Source organism: Odocoileus virginianus, chromosome 18, assembly GCF_023699985.2.
Source record: "Odocoileus virginianus isolate 20LAN1187 ecotype Illinois chromosome 18, Ovbor_1.2, whole genome shotgun sequence".
NCBI classification, from domain to species: domain Eukaryota; kingdom Metazoa; phylum Chordata; class Mammalia; order Artiodactyla; family Cervidae; genus Odocoileus; species Odocoileus virginianus.
Genome location: NC_069691.1, coordinates 18171573 through 18192038, shown reverse-complemented (window position 1 = coordinate 18192038; position 20466 = coordinate 18171573). Strand labels below are relative to the sequence as shown.

General features: G+C 43.2%; 1 protein-coding gene across 2 annotated transcripts in view; it reads right to left on the bottom strand.

Annotated features, from left to right (window-relative positions):
- Positions 1-20466, bottom strand: part of DMRT1 (doublesex and mab-3 related transcription factor 1) — a 96279-nt gene that overhangs the window by 28929 nt on the left and 46884 nt on the right. For both annotated transcript variants that reach the window (XM_070480403.1, XM_070480404.1), the window contains one exon: positions 9171-9315. In XM_070480403.1, the coding sequence (XP_070336504.1) occupies positions 9171-9315 (145 nt within the window). The remainder of the gene's footprint in view (positions 1-9170; positions 9316-20466) is intronic.

Here is a 20466-nt window from a genome sequence, read left to right as displayed (position 1 = left end):
GGTCGCACTAGGATTTTGATACCCACTGAAAAATAATAAACAAGAAACGGACTTCAGAGTCCTCCTCCAAGTGCATGTGCTCAGAGCGACAGGCCAGTCCTGTGTCGTTTCCTCTCTTCACCCCCTGCCAAGGGATCATTCCAGTGCCACCATGATCCCAGGAAAGAGGGGCCTTTTTTGTGTGTGTTAAGAGAGAATGGAAAATATGACCACTTTACACACAGCAAAATGAAACCACCTGAAATAACCATCTACTCTAGTTTCCCCCAAAGATGCTGCTGATGCCAATTTCAGTGAACAACAGTTGGAAGGGACATAAAAGCCGGTCACCGTTCTTTACAGCAGACGCCCAGTCGGAACCTGACCCCAGCATATACTGTATACCCATGTATACGTGCAAGATGAGAAGTATATGCCTATATATAAATATAAATACATATAAAGCTAACTTTCAGTGTTCGGAAAACAAAAGCTATCCCCATATAACAGCCAAATTCTGACATAACTCAATTTGGACACCTCATCTGGTGTGCACTGCACTCATTCGCAGTGTAAACCCCGCCGCGCCGGGCAATGATATACTGTAATGTCACATCGCAATCTGGATTTACTATAAAGGGCCGCTGACGAGCTTCAGAGCAGTAAACACTGCAGCGAGGTGTATTTCACACTGAGGTGGTTTTTATGAAGAACACTTCACCGCCCAGGCACGGCACCTGGATGATGAATGGTGAAAGATGCATGACAAGCTTCATCATTGTTTGTAAATCTTAACTGTTCCTGCTCACTAACTCTGGAGGCAATTTTCAAAGACAGCGGCCGACAGAAGGACAGCACAGCTTTCCTGAAGGTTATTCAAGTTGTACTTGGCCTGGGCTGGGCCTCTGAGGAGCTGAGGAGGGAACATAAACTCCGGAGTTACTCTACACTGTGCCCGAGAAAAACTGCCGAGGCCCAATGGAGTCAAGTCAGATTCAAGTGAGGACATCTCACGCATGATCATGTAGGACACTCTGCCCAGAGCAGCTACTGTCCAGCCAAGCTCACACCCATGTTAGCTCTGCTCTTCGGGATTTTTAAAGACAAGCGGTCACTGAATGAGTACCAGAATCAGCAAACTTGATGGGGTGTGATGTGCCCACAGATGGATGGGGTTCCCTGCACTGAGCAGGCAGGAAGGGGCCTGACGTCACACCTGCAGCCTGTCAAGATAAAATGAGCCCTGAAAACACACGCCAGCGGTGTCTAGTCATGTGTTCAGCCTGGTTCTTTCAGGACATCTGGGAGTTCTGGAACTGTGCCTTCCGGAGTTCTGCTCTCTCCGTGCTCCCTACTGACTGCAGCCCAAAGGAAAACCTCAGCAAAAGTGCTCTGTATTTCAAAGACAAACCAAAAATGTAAAACCCACCTCATGATAAGTCACTGACCGACTATGCAGAATATAAAATACTATTCTCTCAAAAGTTATCTAAGGATGGGACTCCCTTGGCAGTCCAGTGGTTAAGGTACCTCACTTCCACTGTAGGGGCCATGGGTTTGACCCCTGGCCAGAGAACTAAGATCCCATTTGCCACGGGCACAGCCAAAGGGAAAAAAATTACCTGGGGAAAATCAACAAGCCTTTTATTCACACTAATTTTAAAATAATCATCATGTCCACGGAGGGGGGGGAAAAAAACTTTTAAAAAGTCATTTTCTATTTGCACTTTAAATTTCAAAGCTAATAACTAGCTATTTAATTTGGTAATGTTTGCCTTTTCAAATATTGCACTTTACTCTCTTCTGTTAAATAAAAAAACTCAAATATCACCACAAAAATCAAACATTGACTTTACCATGTTAATCAAGAGATAAACATGTTTTGAAGTTTACAGTCAGCTTTAGAAATAGTAATGTAAATACCACACCTGACACCCTGTGAGTTTTTTAAGGCTGTTTTGGGGGTTTCTGACCAGCTCAGTCATCACTTTTCTCGGCTTTTCCACCTGCAGCGTGGAAATGAGGAACCCTTCTCCTCCCTACCTCACAGGCGTTGACTCCATGTCTCAATGTTCTCATCTGCTAAATGGGGGTACTACTACGACCACGAGACTTAAACGCGCTATCCCCACAACACACACAGGGCGTGGTGTTACAGACGTATGACAGTTACGTGCTTGTGAGAAAAGGAAAGAGGGAAGGAGAAACCACAGGATTCAGCAGCAGAAAGAACACCACGGAAGTGGTTCTGGAGGCTGAGCTCCTAGGTCTGCACCTCTTCTTCAGCACTGCAGGCTGGCTCAGAGGTGGCACAGCACCCTGCCTGCAATGCCACCAGGCCTCTCTTAGCCTCAAGGGAGATGAAGCTTCTCTTGACTTCTCACGCAGGGCTGTTATTCATCAAAAATCCATCATATTCAAAGATTTAAGTCTTCAAGGTTCAAGCTTTCCAAAGAGAAGACATTACATGATCTAAGTCCAGGACGTGTTGTAGCCTGGGAGGCCACAGCCCATGTTGTTCCAGGACCTATTTATTTATTTCACCAAGCGCTTCATCAGAATCCCCAACTCTGGGCCAGGGAGGCACCTGCAGGACGGACCCAGAGGTCAGTTTCTTATTCATACGAGAAACCATGAAGCTCCCAGGAGCTCTGAGAGCGTGGCACTTTGGGAGGCAACTGGAGGAATACAAAGGTGAATGAATTCGCTTGCTCCCTGCCCGCCACATGTGAGAATACATCCTGATAATTCCTGCTGAAGTGCTGCAGCGAGTGAACGTCTTCCTTCACGAGCAAGTCTGACGTTCCTCAGGCTGACGTTGGGCCCTGGGAACTGCCTGCTATTTCTAGACTGGGGGTGGCCTTGTCAAAGGCAGCATGCTACACAGAATACATGGCAGCATCCCTCAGTGCTCTCTTGTCTCATGGAGGAAGGAAAAGAAGCTGTCAGAAAAGACAGACGGGAATTTGCTGGCTGCTCAGAGGTTAGGACTCTGCCCTCGCACTGAGAGCCTGCACAAGCCGCGCAGCCAAAGAAAACAAAAGACAGAAGCCTGTATGTCACCTGACTGTTCTCACCTGCAAAACAGGGAGGCTCAACCTCATCATCTTTTGCTAAAATCCAACTCTGATGCACAACATCAAGAAAGTTCGTTCTATGGAATGAAAGTTCAACCACTCCACGTTTAGTCATGACGACTTGTGGGGAAGGTAGCATATGCCATCAATGAAATCAGGCACTTCTATATTTGGCCTGTCCGTGCTGAATGCATTCAGAAAATCCTACTGGGGGAAACAGAGGCCTCTGTGAGCTGCCCAGATACCGCAAAGGAACATGAGGCCTTCAACACAGGAGGCCTTTCTGTTGACCTTGGCCATCTGACCTTTGGGTGAACTGTAAACGCTCTGCCCCTGGCCTCACAGAGCTGCTCATGTCCTATGTGTGTCTGAGGACTTTTACATAAACAGCTCGTTATAGAAAATAAGCACCTCAACTGTGTTTCTGTCTCCTAAAGAAAGCAGAGTTTGAATGTAAGGAAGGGTGGGTTTGCATAGGAGCCTGTCACTTCTTTGAACTGGAAGAGGCCAAAGACCCAGAAGAAATAGGATGCAACAATTCTGACCTTCAAACTGAGACTGTAAGATAAATAGACAAAAATATCTAAGTATTTGCACCTTTACCATTTTAAATCTAAACCTCTTTGAAAATGCCGGCCAGCCACATATACTCCAAGAACTTACTCAAGCAGTCAATATGTAGAGAAAAATGCCAGTTCACAGATATGAAGGGGTTTCTCTGGTAAAGAACCTGCCTGCAATACAGAAGACCTGGGTTCGATCCCTGGAGAAGGGAATGGCTACCCACTCCGGTATTCTGGCCTGGAGAATTCCATGGACAGAGGAGCCTGGCAGGCTATGGTCCATGGGGTCACAAAGAGTCAGAGAGGACTGAGGACTAACACTTTCACATATAGGAAATGCCACCTACTTGCAGACATGTGTGCATCTATTAACACAGGAGTATTATGGTGGAAACTGCCTCTTTATTCCAAGTTGAGGAAGGATCATTTCCAGGATGCTCCTACCACCACTTTCTAAACAACTTGCAGCTGTTACTCTGACCTGGCTACAGTCATACATAAACAAACCATCCCTCCACCTGTATACTAGGTCAGTATCTTTCAAATTATCTGCAAGGAGGGACCTGTTTTGTTGAAATCCTTTTTTCAGCTTCCAGTCTGACACAATCTGATGCTTTTATAAAATACAATTAAAGTTAATTTCTAGAATCATAATGCAAAAAATGGAAAATAGTGTGTTATTTAGCTAGAGAAACTGGAACCCTCATACACTGTGGTGGGAATGTGAAGTGGTATCGCCACTGTAGGGAACAGTCTGGAGGCTCTTCAAAAAATTAAACACAGAATTACCATATGATCCAGCAATTCCACTCCTGGGAATATATGCCCAGAAGAACTAAAAACAAATCTTCAAACAAAGACTTGTATGTGAATATCCATAGCGGTACTATTAACAACAGCCAAAAAAGAGTGGAAACAACTCAAATATCCATTAACAGATAAACAAAATACAGTATATCCAAACATATAATTAGGCTATACTAAGGAATGACGTACTGATACATGCTACAACTTGTATGAGCTTTGAAAAAATTATGCTAAGTGAAAGAAGACAGTTCAAAAGGCCACATATTATACTTCCATTCACGCAAAACATCTTGAAAAGATAAATCCATTGAAACAAGAAAGCAGACTAGTGGTTAACAGGGACAGTGGAATGGAGAATAACACAGTGATGGTCTCACGGGTATGGGGTTTCCCTGTGGTGTGAATGAAATGACTTGAAACTAGACAGGTGAATGTGGCCAATCCTGTGACCTACTAAATGCCACTGAAGTGTACACTTGAAGATGGTTAGTGGTTAATTTTACGTCAGGTGGATTTTACTCCAATGTAAAAATGAATTACTAGAAAAGTGAAAGGCAAAAACTACCAGCCCCAATTTTTTATTGTTCAATAGATAGAACTGTTTTGTCAAGCTGCTGTAAAGGTTTTGTTTACTCTTAATTCCTTCACTGATCTCCTCTTAGACCAGTGACAAAACACGCCCAGCCCCTAGCTTGGGGACCGCTGCCCTACGAGGGGGTGTCCTTGGGGATCCCCCCCCAACCTTGCTTACTCAAGAGTCACTGCTATCATCCTGGACAGTTGTGGCCCCCCTCCCAACATACCCTACACCAGCTTATCTTTATAATAACCTCCTTCTTTAAAAAAGAAGAAAGGACTTTCCTTGAACACACCACCTTCTCCAGGTACTGCTCCCGTCCCAGTAAGACTCCTTTAGGAGCGGTTTACACTCACTGCCCGGACACTTCTCTCCCGTGTGTCCTTGAACGCACAGTCAGGCTTTGGTCCCCACCTCCACACCACACTGGCCACACATCAAGCCACTGATCATCCTGATCATTTCTACCTTTCAACAGCCCATGGTCAATTCCAGTCCTCATCTCAACTTATCTACCATCATTATTTAGCTGGTTCAATGAAATGCTTTCTTTCCCTGCCTCCCAAGATACCTTCATCCTAACTCACGGGTAGGAGAAGGTACCTACCTGACTCTACCCTCTGCTGGTCCTGTTCATCTACCAAACCTCTCAACGTTGGAAGGCCTCAGAGCTCAAGCCTCGGTCCTCTATTCTTTGTCTACACTCACTTCTCCAGGTGATCCTACCATATTAACTTCAAATACACCTACACACTGAACTCTCAAGTTTTATTTCCAGCAGTGATACTTGCCCTCAACCTCAGACTTCATTCATCCAACCCCTAACTTTATGATCCACTTGGATGAGTTACGTACATCTCACACTTGAGTGCAAGTCGCTCAGCTGTGTCTAACTCTTTTCGACCCCACGGACTGGAGCCTCCCAGGCTCCTCTTTCTGAGGGATTCTCTAGGCAAGGATACTGGAGTGGGCAGGCACTCTCTTCTCCAGGGGACCTTCCCGACCCAGGGATTAAACCCAGGTCTCCTGCACTGCAGGCAGACTTTTTTTAACCGTCTGAGCCACCAGGGAAACGCACTTAACATGTGCACAATTAACCTCCTAATTCCTGCAAATGTGTTTTTCCCATGGACTTCTTTACCCGAGTAAGTGGAAACCTCAAGTTCCTACTTGATTAGATCAAAAATTAGTTATCCTTCACTTCTCCCTTTATGTCACATCCCAAATACATCGCCAAATCTTTTCTTTCTATCTTCAAAATGTACCTAGAATTCAACCCTCCCACACTCCCACCCCGACTAAGCCACTGCCGTCTTTTGCAAGAATTACTGCAATAGCCTTCCAGCTGGTCTCCCTGCCTTTACCATGCACCCCTACAGTCTGTTCTTAAACAAGAGCCAGAGTGATCTTTAAAAACCACAAGCAGACATGTCACCCCTTTGCTGGAAACCCTCCAGGGGCTTCTCATCTACTTGAGATAAAAGCCAAAGTCCCTGCAACGCCTCACCAAGTCTTACACACCAAGGCCTCACCATTTCTGACCTATGTCCTCATACTTCTCAGGACATAGAAGCAGACAGAATGGATCCTAGCCTTTTGGCAAAGAAAAACATTAAACAGAAGCAACACAGCAAAAGTAAAACTTCCCCTGTAATTCCTTCCCTCTCTACCTTTCATTTTCATGTTACAATCTTCAACAAAGCCATAAGAAAACCTGGAACTTGGACACATTTCTTTAGCTAGCAAAGAGAGGTTTAAACTTAAAGAAACCAAAGAAAAATGGAGTTAGTGGATAAATTTATACTTAAGACTTTCAAGCCAAACATTAAATCTACTGAAAAAGCTGTTTTTCAGATTACTTATAAGTCCCCACATAGGATAATTGATACACCATTTACAAATCATTATTTGCTAATGCAACCCACCATAGGACCTCAACCCAAACCTGGTAGAACTGATAAATGTAACTGGTAATCAGCCAGCCTCTACCACCTCCTCACAAATGACTATCTTGATGCCCCATCCCTGTCCCCACATCCTGTCACCAGCCTCACCCCACTCACCAGAGGGCATAAATGGCCCCCACTTGTATCTGTGCCGATGATAAAACTGATACCCCAGAAGATGATCCTGGGGTGTTCCTATTGATCCATAACTTTTTCCTTCCCCGTCCCTTCCCATGTGCTCTGCAAAAGTGTCATGCAATGTAGAAACCCAAGACACCATATATTTGGAAGTTATTTCTTTAAAAAATAATCTGAGGCTTGGATTTCCTATTAATTCATATTCTCCTTCTTCATGGCAATTTCAAAGTAGACATTGCTGAGATTCCATTGCATTTCTTCCTAGCTATTTCCCTCAGGTCTGAAGCTTACCCCTCCTGATTAATTATCAGTGAGTTGGAGAAGGACCAGAAGGTTATGCCTGAGGTATCCTCACACCAGACTTTCAAATACACATATCGCCAGAGAAGTTCTAGGAAATTTCAGGTGTTACTGACCCAGTCTCTCACTATGGACACTAGGGTGGCTGGCCTTTTTTTCCTTTTTCTCCCTGTAACCTCTCTCCTTCTGAGTCTCTTCCTTTTCGGCCGTAAATTCAAATGTCTACTGTGCCTCTCCAGATTCCTTCCTCTCTGCTCTAATAAATTTCCTCTTATCTTTTTGTCTTACTGCCTTGCTCTGAATTTACACCTGTCTCCAGAATGCCAGTGCTTCTAAAAATATTCCATTATTCCTAGAGCAAAGAGCTTGGGCAATTTCTTCTCGAAAGTAAGTTTCAGTCCTAATTTGCTATATGAACAAACATTTCTTTAACTGCTTCATCCCGAAATTGTGCCCTGGCTTCTTGAGACAATGAGTTAGGAATCTGACCTTTTGTTTTTGGATGGTGTCTTCTTAAAGACCAAGCTTACTTACAAATCATACTTACTACAAATCATATCCCTTTGTTCACTCATTCCCTCAAACTTATGAATAACAAACAGACATCACAGCAGCTAAAAAGGTATATAAGATGTTCCCTGTCCTTAAGGATCTTATAATTCAAATTACAGAATCAAACAGAGTGTAAAAAGGACCACATGGGCAAATATTAAATAGCATGAATATTTATAAAACAGAATTGTGCTTGTCCACTCCTGAAAAAAAGTGATTATTAATAAACATCAAAGAGTAATCAACAATGTGTGATTCAGTCTCTCCATAGTTCACACTGTCAGTCCCCCCAAACTATGTACTCCATGCTAACAAAACCCTTTATTTTAGTATGGAAAATAAAGAGTAACTTTTCCAGCTTTTCTAGACTTCACTGTTTTGAATTTGGAAATCAAAGCATGGTTCTAATTTTCATTCTCTAAATACTCATTTTACAAAGAAGCCAGTTCTTTATAGAGAATCAAGCTATCCAGAAAACCAGCTTCTTTTGTTCAGTACAGAGTTAAGTTCTAATAGTGGGTTTCTCTCCCAACTCACTATTGCCCTGATTTCCTGAACTGTGACTGCTCCTTACTTTTCTAGATCAAAACATGATGCTGAAATACAAAGAACTTAAAAACAGGACCATGAACACAGCAGCCATAAAAGATTTACCTATCATCACAATGTAAACACTGGGGAGAAAGTTAAAATTGAAATTGAGGAATTGTGTATTTCAAAGTGCTCTGTCAGTTAAGCAGTCATTTATTATTTCCAAGCCATTATATCAGAGTTATTTGCATTGCTACTGCATAAACTCTGAGATCTATTGTATTAAAAAATGTTTTATTATGTTATTTCCTCCTGCAAAAGATGAATATACCTTCAATTTTACATTGGAAAAGTTTTGGAAAACTAGTCTTCAATACACAGAGATTCATTCCACCAAAAATATCAGGACTTAACCACATTTAAAGGGCCCCTGATATTACATACTGATCCTCCAGAAAATATATTTTTGGCTTCTGATTGGAGTCTCTATATCTTATTCCTACCGCTGTGTCCAAAAGACAGAAACATGATACTGAGAATCAACCAAAGCAAAAATCATTTCATAACTAAGCACTTTAAAGAATACTTATACAACCTTTCCAACTGCTGCTGATTGGTAAGCTGTTTGAGAGGACCAGAGACCCCGTGCTAGCAGGTATCCCCTCCACCTCAAATCCACACTGTGTAACCAGGAACCTACCACTCGCTTTGGCTTCAGAGTAAGACGGGCTCTCCTCAAAAGTGAAGATCTGGGACATGCTCTGGCCCAGGTAGGAAGGAGGCGGGTAGTAAGAATGCATCCTGTACTGGGAACTCATTGCGTGGCGGTTCTCCGGGTTTTTCATCTGCTTAAGAAAAAAAGAGGGAATATGTTGAGACCACAGTTACATGTTACAAGAATTACCCAATTCTTTAACAGAATAATCTCTTAAAGTTAGAAGTGTCCTCACCCATGAGTAAGTATGCTCCTCCAGTGCACAGACTCCAGTGCACTATTTCTAGTATCTAGAAATACTGAAATTGTGCAGCCTGAAGTGCCTTTTCTATCCCAGGGTCCCCTCAAAAGTACCCCTCTAATGCCAACTGGTCACAGGATGCTCCACTAGTAAGTGCAAAAGAGAACAGGGCAGTAAAGATCAGAGAGTGCTGCTTATGAACCAAAACAACCCCCTGTAACACTGACCGGCACGTCTGATCAGGAACAAGTTATTAAAAATGTGAAATAGTATTTCACTCCCTCACATGTCTCCTCATGTGTAAAACTGGCATCTTACCCTTGATTAATCGTTCAGTGTTCACATCAAAAGAATGTTTTTTAAAAAAAACAAGCACACCCTGTGTGAGAGTCAGCTGGTGTCGTCAACATGAGGCCACGCTGGACACTGTCACTCAGAGCCCATTTCCCGCCCCCTCCTATGCTCTCCCTCTAGCAAAGAGCCAAGGCTGGGATCTGAGGCTCTCAGGCTCTCCTGTCTCCAGGCTTCTGGAGGTGGTTTGGATTCCACTAACAGGACATGAAATGAGATCTGGAAGGCAGAAGGGAGGCACATGCTGCTCTTCCGGCAGGAGTGGCAGCTGACACTCAGCTGACCCAATTTTTTCTGGCAATCAGACTCTGCCTTGGGGACCTCAAGTAGCTTTTAGGTAAGGAGCAGTGCCTGTAGCATCCTGACCGCTCATTCAAATCTAAGGAGATGGAACCACCAGGTTTAACCAGGGTTCCCACTCCTGCTCTTCTAGCTCTTCCTGGCCACTCACAAACACTGGAATTATTCTGAATCCTGCACGGACCTGGCTGGTACAGACAGTGAGCACTAACCGGAGGATCAGATCTACAGAGCAAGAACAGCCAGACCAATAGCTAGACTCTTATTACTTAGATTGCCTTTAAAAAACTAAATTCAGATGGTATTAACTTTATTTAAAAAGTCAACAATTTGCAACTGTTCAAGGATAAGCCAATTCTGTTTAAGAATTAAAAACTAATTTCAAAAATCATGTTTTTCAATCAGATCTTTATAAAGACAGATGATAAAGAAAATACTACTAACTTGACAGAACCTGGTAGGATAAAAGTAGGTACTGGGCTTCCTCAAGATTTTCTGTGAACATCTAAATTCTGGACAACTTCCTATGTGATATAAGGCTATGTGTACGGCTGAACGTTATGGCTTTGCTTGGTGGAAAGGCCTAACTCCCTGTGCTAATCTGAGAAGTTTTAGGCATTCATTTTTGACCTCCCTACTGCTCCCCAGAGGATGCTGGCTCTAATGTGGGTGGATTATTTCTTCTTGCAGAAGCAAAGACCCCACTCCACTTGATTCTTTCCTCACAAGTGGAGTTCACCTGGCAAGTTCCCTTTATCCTTTCTAGTTTGCTTTTCTAATACACATAAAATGGTGTTTCTTCCAACTCTATCACCTGATTTTCATTTTCTACCATTATATAAATCTTTCCTAAATAAGAGGGCAGGCAAGCCGTAGTTGGACTCAGCCATTAAAGGCAGACAGTTTTTCCCCTTTGGCTATTCCCAAGTCAGAAACCAATAAGGAGCCAAGAAATGATTTAAAGTGAGGACCAATGGTCAGCTGACTGCACGGACACAGTTATCAATTAAGACTAGTGCCTCCCAGGGCGCTCTTCATGGGTATTCAAACAGCCTGGGGATTCGGTTAAAAAGTAGACTCTGACTCAGTAAGTGCAGGGGGGCGCCTCCCAGAATGACGTGCTCTCAATCAGCATCTCAATCAGGAGGTGCCAATTCTGCTCAGGGAACTAAAATAAAGGATCTTTTCTCTCCTGCTTGCAGCCCATAGGGGCTGTGATCAAAGGAAGACCAATGGTTTACAGCCATCAGCTTTCTACCTGAACTGAGGAAAGGCGGGATGATGTAAAAAGCATTTAAATTTTTCTCTCTTTTTATATGTGCAATTCTCCAGAGCTAAAGGATCTCCTTCAGGGGTCTGCTGTCACCTAGAGCTGCTGCAGTGGGAGGAACAGACTCCAACACCTTACATTAAAGAGCCAGCTTTGCCTCTCGGGCCCCGTCAAGTCAAACAGAGCCTAAGTAACCAATGCTGAGTTAGAAACCAGAGCAGACTTTTAAGTCCAGTGCCCTCATGTGACCCCTGCAGTCTCCCACTCTGAGTGGTGAGCTGGGCACCAGTTTCACACTATCTTACAGTCGGCTCTTCAGGGAAAATGATTTTCTGTTTCTCCCATGTACAAGAAAACCGACAGGGCTTCCCCGGTGGCTCAGCGGTAGAGCATCCGCCTGCCGATGCAGGAGACACGAGTTGGCTCCCTGCTCGGGGTGACCCCTCGGGCCTTGGAGCAGCCAAGCCGGTGCACAGCTATGGAGCCTGAGCTGTGGAGCCCATCCTCTGCGAGAAAAGCAGCCGCCGCAGTGAGAAGCCCAAGCTCCACAACCAGAGGAAAGCCCGGATGTAGCAACCGAGACCCAGCACAGCCGAAAATAATAAATAAAATTATACATTAAAAAACCCGATGGGACTTGACCTTGAAGGCTCTGCAAAGTACCAGATCTTGTTCTTTTACTATGAATTTTATTGTAAAGCTTTTTAAAAAAATCTTCACTAGAGCAGGAGTCAGCAAGTGTTTTCTGGTAAATGGCCAAAGAGTAAATATCTTCAGGCTTTGCAAGTCATGGGGTCTCTAGAAAATCAGTAAATGAATGGGCGTGGCTATGTTCCAGTAAAACTTTACTTATAGAAATGCACCCTAGTCCTCAACCTTCACTCCCACTAGAATTCAGGGAGGCTGAAGACCCAGCATCTAAGCCTTGGTTCCACCCCTAGAGCATCAGATTTCAATGGTCTGGGATATGGCCAGGGCCCTGGGTTTTTTCAAAGCTCTCCAGGTAAATCCACTGTGACACCTGTGTTCTAGGATTACCTACATATTTCCCACACCAAGAGAAGTATGAAATCCCCAGTTATCAAGTAAAAACTACAAAAGTTGTTAAGTCTGACAAACAGACTGACCAACTGCTGCCAATCCCAATGTATATAATATTTGAAAAGAGATTCAGATAAACCATGGATTCTTTTTTTCCTTTCAACTAAATCTTACCAGGAAACAAACACAATTTCAAAATCCATTCAGATGTTTGTTTTTCCTTAATTCCTTTTCTGTTTTCGGAAAGCATCATATATATCACCATATGTAAAACACAAGGCTACGGGGAAGTCGCTGTAACACACAGGGAGCTAAACGCGGCACTCGGTGACAACCTAGGGTGGAACGGGGTGCGGGAGGTTTGAGAGGGGGTGAGCATGTGTACACTCAGGGCTGATGCATGATGCTGAATGGCAGAAGCCAACACAACACTGCAAAGCAATTATCTTCCGATTAAAAATAACTTTCAATGTAAAAAAAACCTAAAAAACAACGCATCAAATAACAAGGATTATTTGGAAATAGGTTTTGAACTCAGACTTTTGATTTCTCCAGTGAATTCCCAGAAAACTGAGCTATGAAAGACCTCAGCAAAAGAAGGAAAAGATACAAAGGGTCAGACTCCACCTGAGGTTATTCAAATGTGAACTTACTGAGGTCCCCAGTCACTTCACCTGCTCCTAGAGGAATAATCTACAAATAACCACTCATGTGACAACCTGGACATAAGCAAGAGAGCTGGTTAAATGCATTTTTAACTGCACACGTAAACCTCTGCAACATGAAGTTAAAACTGACTCGTGATTCACCCAGGAAGTCCAGAGAACAAACTCAAGGTCACTTCTTACTTTCTTACACCTTTAAAAAAAAAAAAAAATCACAGGCTGCAACTCTAGGTGAGAGACAAAAACAGGCAAATAAGGAAACCTCTGAAACGTCCTGTTTTACTTTAAACCAGCAGTACTCAGTTGGGGGCAACGTGTCCCCTGGGGACATTTAGCAACTTCTGGAGACACTTCTAATCGTCACACTGCAGGGAGGGTTGCTACTGGCCTCCAGTGAGCAGAGACCGTCCTCTCGTGCACAGAGCAGCCTCACAACACAGAACTGTCCAGCCATGTCGACAGCGCCAAGCTTGAGAAAACCTGCTTTAAACTAACCTAATACTACCCCCTTGTGCTCAGATCCTCACCTCCAGCTAAAACAGCAAAGTTCTTCTGAAGGACACAAGGTGCTCACAAACAAAAGGCACTGTTCAGCTCTGCTGAAAGGATGCAATTTTTCTTTCGTTTATGCAATGCCCCCTTGTTTCTCCTCAAGATTTTATTTTTTTTGTTCCTTTAAACAAACAAGCCAAGTAAAACCTAAAAGTCCTGGATTCTAGTGAATTATGGCTACTATTATTATTAGCATGTGGTAGCTGGCAAGCAACAGGCATGTTTTATAATCTTATTACCCACCCCAGGTCTCTGAACCAGAGTATGACCTACGGATAGGAGCTGGGCTGGTGGAGAACGTGCACGGTATTAGTATTAACCCCGGAGGAAAACCTAAGAGCTTTGGGTTTTATTTTATTAAACTGTTGAGAACATACAGTTCAGTAAATCAGAACCATAGGTTTCCTTCTTACATACCTCAGTCACCCTTTTTCTAAATAATAACAATAAAACCCCAACAGAATGTAAGAATGTTAGACTCCACTCCCTTAAAAAAAAAAAATCCTAAATACTGGTGGTCTATTAACACTTCAAATAGGAAGAGTCTAGTCACACACTGAACTAAACACTCCATCCAGGGAATGACTAAAAGAGGTTCCTCAAGACCAAGTACTGGTCCAGTTTATATCAAGCAGGGCTGAGCTGCACAGAATTAGAGTTGGTGAAGAAAGGGAATGGTCTTCATAAGAAGAGGGACTATATAGGTTAATAATCCTAATTGCAAGGAAGGGGTTCAGGATGGTGGGATATATGTACCGCCATGGATGAGTCATGTCAATGTATGACAAAAACCACCACAATATTGTAATTAGCCTCCAATTAAAATAAATAAATTCTAAAAAAAGAAAACAGGGTTGTTATAGCATACAAAACTAAGACCCCAGCTCTGTAATTTTAAGATGCACAAATATGACTATATTTGCTTTAGTACTTTAATAGTCTCAAAGTGTTTATATAACATTTTAATTGTATGTGATCATCATTTTCCATTTAATGTGATATAGTAAATATTTCAGTCATTCATAAATAAAAAGAATAATCCTAATTGCAAAACCTTTGGTTTTAAGAATAGAAAAATTCCTACAAAAGAAAGCTTCACATGCTGGAATTCTAGGTCTTCTCATGAGGTTAAGAGTGGAGGTTAGGGCTGACTTTTGCCCCCATTAAAGGATTTCTGTGTTTTCTTTTAAATAATCATTATTTATTTTTGGCTGGGTTGAGTCTTCATTGCTGCAAGGGCTCTTCTCTAGGCGCAGCTAATGGGGCCACGCTTTGTTATCGGGCTCCTCATTGCGGTGGCTTCTCTTGCTACAGAGCACAGGCTCCAGGGTGGGCGGCTTCAGGCTGCAGCATGTGGCTCAGCAGGTGCAGTCCGTGGGCTCTAGAGAACAGGCTCAACAGCTGTGGGACACGTGCTCAGGCGCTCCATGGCATGTGGGGCCTTCCCGGATCCGGGACTGACCTGTGTCTCCTGCCATGGCAGGTGGATTCTATGCTACTGAGCACCAGGGAAGCCCGGATTCCTTTAGTTTTAACAGAAGCTTCTCTTTAGACTATTTGAATGGGATGCCTGATCACACTGAGTGTCCTCCTAGTCCAGGGACCTTACTTAGGCCAGGGGCTTCCCCTGAGAGGCAACTGCCCATCCACCTTCTTAAATAGGCACCTGATTTATCCTCTCAGACCCCACACATCATATCTGGAAGGAGTTATTTTTATATGATTGCTGTCATACACACAGTTCAGAGATTACTGAAATATCAACCAGCCCAGTGCTGAGTCAGCGCCACAAGCAGACTCCCCACAGCTACACTCCGTTCCTCCCTTCTTGCTTCCCTGGAAGTTAGTTCTCTCTCCTGACTTTATTAGGAGTTAACCTCCTCTGCAGGGCCCACCTCGCTTTCCCTAAGGTGCTACATTATGGAGTGCCTGCCACTTCCCTCCTGAAAGCCAGGAAGAGAAAAGGACAGGGAGACTGGCCTGTGAGGACTCAGGCCCCTGGCCTGGGGCACTCCTTCAATGGGGAAGGAGCTGTGTTTGAGGGTCAGTGCTTAGATAATGGAGAACATAAGAACGGTTGTCCAGAATTAGAAGAGATGCTCTTCCTCCTGAGAGGAGATGGGAGGGGGAAAACGCAGAGAGGAAGCATGTGTATGCAATATAGTAGAGAGGACAAACAAGAAATGATAAATCTAAGGTGTTGAAAATGTTGCCCAAAGTTTCATACTTGCTAAAGCACATGACACATGACACATAGCTAAAGCTATGACACATGCTAAAACAAGACAAAACTTATGTGGGTGAGCTCTTCAAAAAGGACAGATGAAAAGCAGCTAAATTCCAGGCAGGACTAATAACAGAGATTTTAAAACATAAAAACACCATAAGATGAACTATGTGAAAAACATAAACTCTGGAGAAGACATAGAATAGGAATTCATGTCATTTTACAAACTTTAGAAGATGGGAATTGCATATGAAACCAGATTACAACTGCATTTATTAGCAGTCCATTTTGATTGTCCTTAGTAAAAAAATGAAAAGAAAAGATATGAATATCCCCACATTTACCAAAGTCCAAATTAATTTGCTAAAACCTGTGTTGCTCAGTTGGTTGTTTTCCGTCAGCATCAGTGGTACAGACACAGCAGCTTACTCCCTGACACAGTGACCCTCCGTGCATGCATGCTTAGTTGCTCAGTCGTGTCTGACTCTTTGCAACCCACAGACTGTAGCCCACCTGTAGCCCACTGTCCATGGGATTCTCCAGGCAAGAGTACTGAAGTGGGTTGCCATGCCCTCCTCCAGGGGACCTTCCTGACCAAAGGATCAAACCCGCATCTCTTCTGTTTCCTGCACTGGCAGACAGATTCTTTACCACTAGCGCAATGGGCCCCAAATAATTCAGCCGCTGCAATCAGCAAATACATATTTTTAAAAACAGTATGAAAATTAATGAAATAAAACAAAGTTAAACAAATATGAGATTCACTGCATACAATATGAAAGAGCTATTTTATGAAATTTTAATTTTTGTGTTTGTATGTAGGTACAAATATACACTGGATCACAAGATAAAACATTTCTTACTGTGGATCTTGGTCTAAAATGTCTGAAAGACATTGGTGTAAGAATTAGGTGAAGGGAAATAAGGCCCTTTAAAAACAGGTACATAGTAAGAAAAAACAAAACTCTGAAAACGGTTCCTTTTCCTGGAAACTGGAAGGGTTTTATGCATTTCTGGGGTTAACAAAAGAGAAGGGGGGTTCATCTGGAACCAGCCTCTGGGAGCAGCCCAGTGCTTTCCTCACTTTTCCTAAACCACAAACTTACACAGGATTTCTAGCTCCTTTAGAGCTAGAAAACTTGTATTTGTCTCATTCACAAATCGAAAACCACAAACCCTGACTTTCCAACCAAAGTCATACAGAGCCAGGCAGAAATGCAAGCATCGTTCACATAAAAGCCAACAGGAAACAGCTTCAGTGAAAGAGCTGGTTTGTATTTTTTAATTTCAGTTAATAACCATCAAGACATAGTACTCTCCACTTTCTCTAACATGCAAAGCTCTGAGAGCATGACATACGCCTCTGTAGACAGGTGGAGGGGCCTTAGGAATGGTGACATCCTTAATGAAACCTTCCAGAGAAATGTAACTGGCCATATCTCACAGCTGGGGGGATGGGGTGGGATGGAAACCAGATACCTGAGTCCTCGTAATGTAATTATCATGAACCCAGGAAGAAACTGCTCAGAGACATCAACAAACCTGGTTCCACTCACAAAGGGATTAGGCAGAGAAGACAGAATGCAAGGCAAGTTGGCCTTGGAAGCATCTCTCTGCTAAACTAGGCCACCTTTCCCAATCTAAACGAAGGCCTATTATAATATGTAACCTATTATATATTATATACTTAAATATATTTAAGTTAGATATATATAATATACAATTATATAAATATTAAATATTTAAACACATTAAATATACATTTAATATATTATTATATAATATGTAATTATAATTATATATCTATTAAATATATAACATGTAATTATAATATATAATAGGCCTATAATATATAATCTGCCTATTATAAAGGCCTACTCGCTGCCCTTGGCTTTTAATAATTCTTCATGTTTTCACTGCTCCAAGATCAAATATGAAACATTTTGAGAGGGAGTCAGTCTGAAAATGAGAAGAAAAAATTCCTGTAACCACAACATTTGGGAACTTTGATTTTAGAACCAGAAGTATCAGAGACATCCATTTCTGTCCCCATCTTGATGGACAAATTTAATTAACCTTTGCTACTCTGTTCCAACCTACTGTTTTAGACAAAACTAGTGACCCACAAACAATATGTTACCATCAGAATTTCAATGGCGGCGACACCAAGAGATATAGCCCTATCAGCAGTATCGGGAAATAAGCCACTTGGATTAGCTGTGCCAAGAAATATGGATTATATTCAAGTCACACATGAGCTGTCAGAAACATTAGGATACTTTTAGCATAAATCAGCAGTGTGAAGGGTATCTTATGAGCACTGAACATGATAGACTGCTTGTAGGGCAAGGTGAGGCTGTCTGGGGCCACCTTCCAAGTGTGAGCACATGTGCGCCTGTCCTTTACCCGAACTGGCATCAAAAACTGGGACACAGGCTGGTGACCATTGATGGGCACACCCAATTCATGGTGGGTCAGGGGTGCAGAAAGGCACTTCCCACTCTAGACCCACGATGGAAGCCCACCTCAGAGTAACCAAGTGAGACAGGGTGACCAACAGTGTGTGTGAGAGAGAGTTAAACGTGGTTAATGCTATCAGTACTGGGACTCTCCTATAATCTAACGTGCCAAGTCTCTGAAAACATTACATAAGATGTTATATCTTATAATAGCTTACATCATAAGATGTAATATAACCCCTCACGGTTTCATACCAGGAAAACCAAGCAATGAGGGCTGCCCCATGAGGACGGCAGAGATATGAGGGCACACGTGCACTCAGCCAGGCAAACCAGGGTTCCAACTCCAGCCCCCCACCTGCCAGCCTGTGACATGGCAGGTCACTTCACCTCCCTGAGCCTCTGTTTCTTCACCCACAAAGGGGGTGCCAGTCCCCGACTAGGCTGGGTCTCAGGGCCGAGTGCAGCAGCAGGGAAGAAGGGTCCAGCGCCTGACCGGCCAGTCCAGTAACTGACCTGTCACACCCCCACCCACAGGCCTCCCGCTTTGGGGGCCTCAGTGCAGGGCAGCGGTGAGATCCAAGGACCCCTCGTTTGGACCTTTTAGCACGTAACTGAGCCCCTTAACAGGTAGGTCAGGGACCTAGTAAAAAGAAAGGAGACAGAAAATTCTGCCCATTACATATTTCAAAAGTTATTTTAAGTATATAAATGTTTGATATTTGAAAGAAAAATGTATTGACTGAAACGTTTCTATTATTCACATTGTTTAAAGCTGAAAAACCAAGAAACTACACTGACACTATTAAATGGGGAGAGAGACAGAGACAGAGAAAACACGCCTTCCCATTTTTTGGTTGCATACCATTACCCAAGACACAAAATTATTACATCTGCCTTCCTTCTCTCAGTATTGGCTAAGAATCACCAAAAAGAGTGTTTTTGAAAAGAACTGTGATGAAAAAAGGAAGAAAAATGAAAACATAAATGAAGAGATAATCCTTTTTCCTGTTCCTTGGTCTTTCTATGAAGCCTGCTCCCAGGAGGTTGTGCATCTCAAGGGAATGCCTCAGGGTCAGGGTCTCCCAAGGAGGGGGTGCTGAGAGCCACCTGTCCTGGGTACAGTGCTCTCTGCAGGGCACTTTTCACAACAGAACTAAGTCAACCTGCTTCGAATTATCATCAGGCAGAGGCAATTCTAAACAAGAGCAGGGATAGAACACTTGTCCTCAAGCCGCCTCGCCCCACCCATGGGCACAGCGCTGCACAGAACCCACCTTTCCACAAGGCAGCACAGCCCCTGGGAATCTCCAGACTCTGACCACAACAGCGATCAGAGAATTGAGCGTGTCCTTCCTCTCATCTACCCACCGGGAGATGGCACTGGAAGGGGCAGCGCAGCTCAGGGCTAGGCATGGAGCCGGCACTCGGCCAACTAATGATTAACACACACAGGAATTCCTTACACACGCTCTGTAACAGGATGGAGATTTCTCATGACTATACTCTTTTTGTGTTTCTGATACTATATTCCTAATGTAGCTCCAAAAAATAGGGCACATCAGCCTCTATTATGCATTCCCTTGATTTTGGTCTTTATCCAACTGATGAGGGCCACTTACCAGGACACAGAAATATGGACTCCCAAGAAATAGAGGAGACTTACTCATGCACATACTTAAAACTTTTTGAAAAGCAACTAATTTTATATCTTATTGACATCTACTTAGAAAAAAAGTAAGCTAAAAAGGCAAGTGTAAATAGACAAGGTTTTGGCCACGAGCTCAACTAAATCAAATCTGAAAGTTTTTTTAAAAACTGTGATCTAATTATCTAATTTTCAAACAGATTACAGAATTCCCAAATGACTGTATTATTTACTAACCCAATGCTACTGTGTCAGAGATCAGACATAATCTCACAACAGACAGATAATGTCTTTCTTTCTGCCTCGAGTAAACTGTGGAGTCGTCCCTGGAGTAGATGAGCCCTTTCCAGGGTTTTCCAACTCAGTTCAGATTAAACTGGACTCATGGCGGAATGGAAGTGAAGCTGTAGGATGGCCCAGGATTTTCTGAGGTCTCTCAAAGGTTTCTAAGAATCCGAGGTCACCCTCCATCTGGATTTCCGAGGTTACTACTGGACCGCCGCAGCCAGGCTGGGAAACAATCCCGT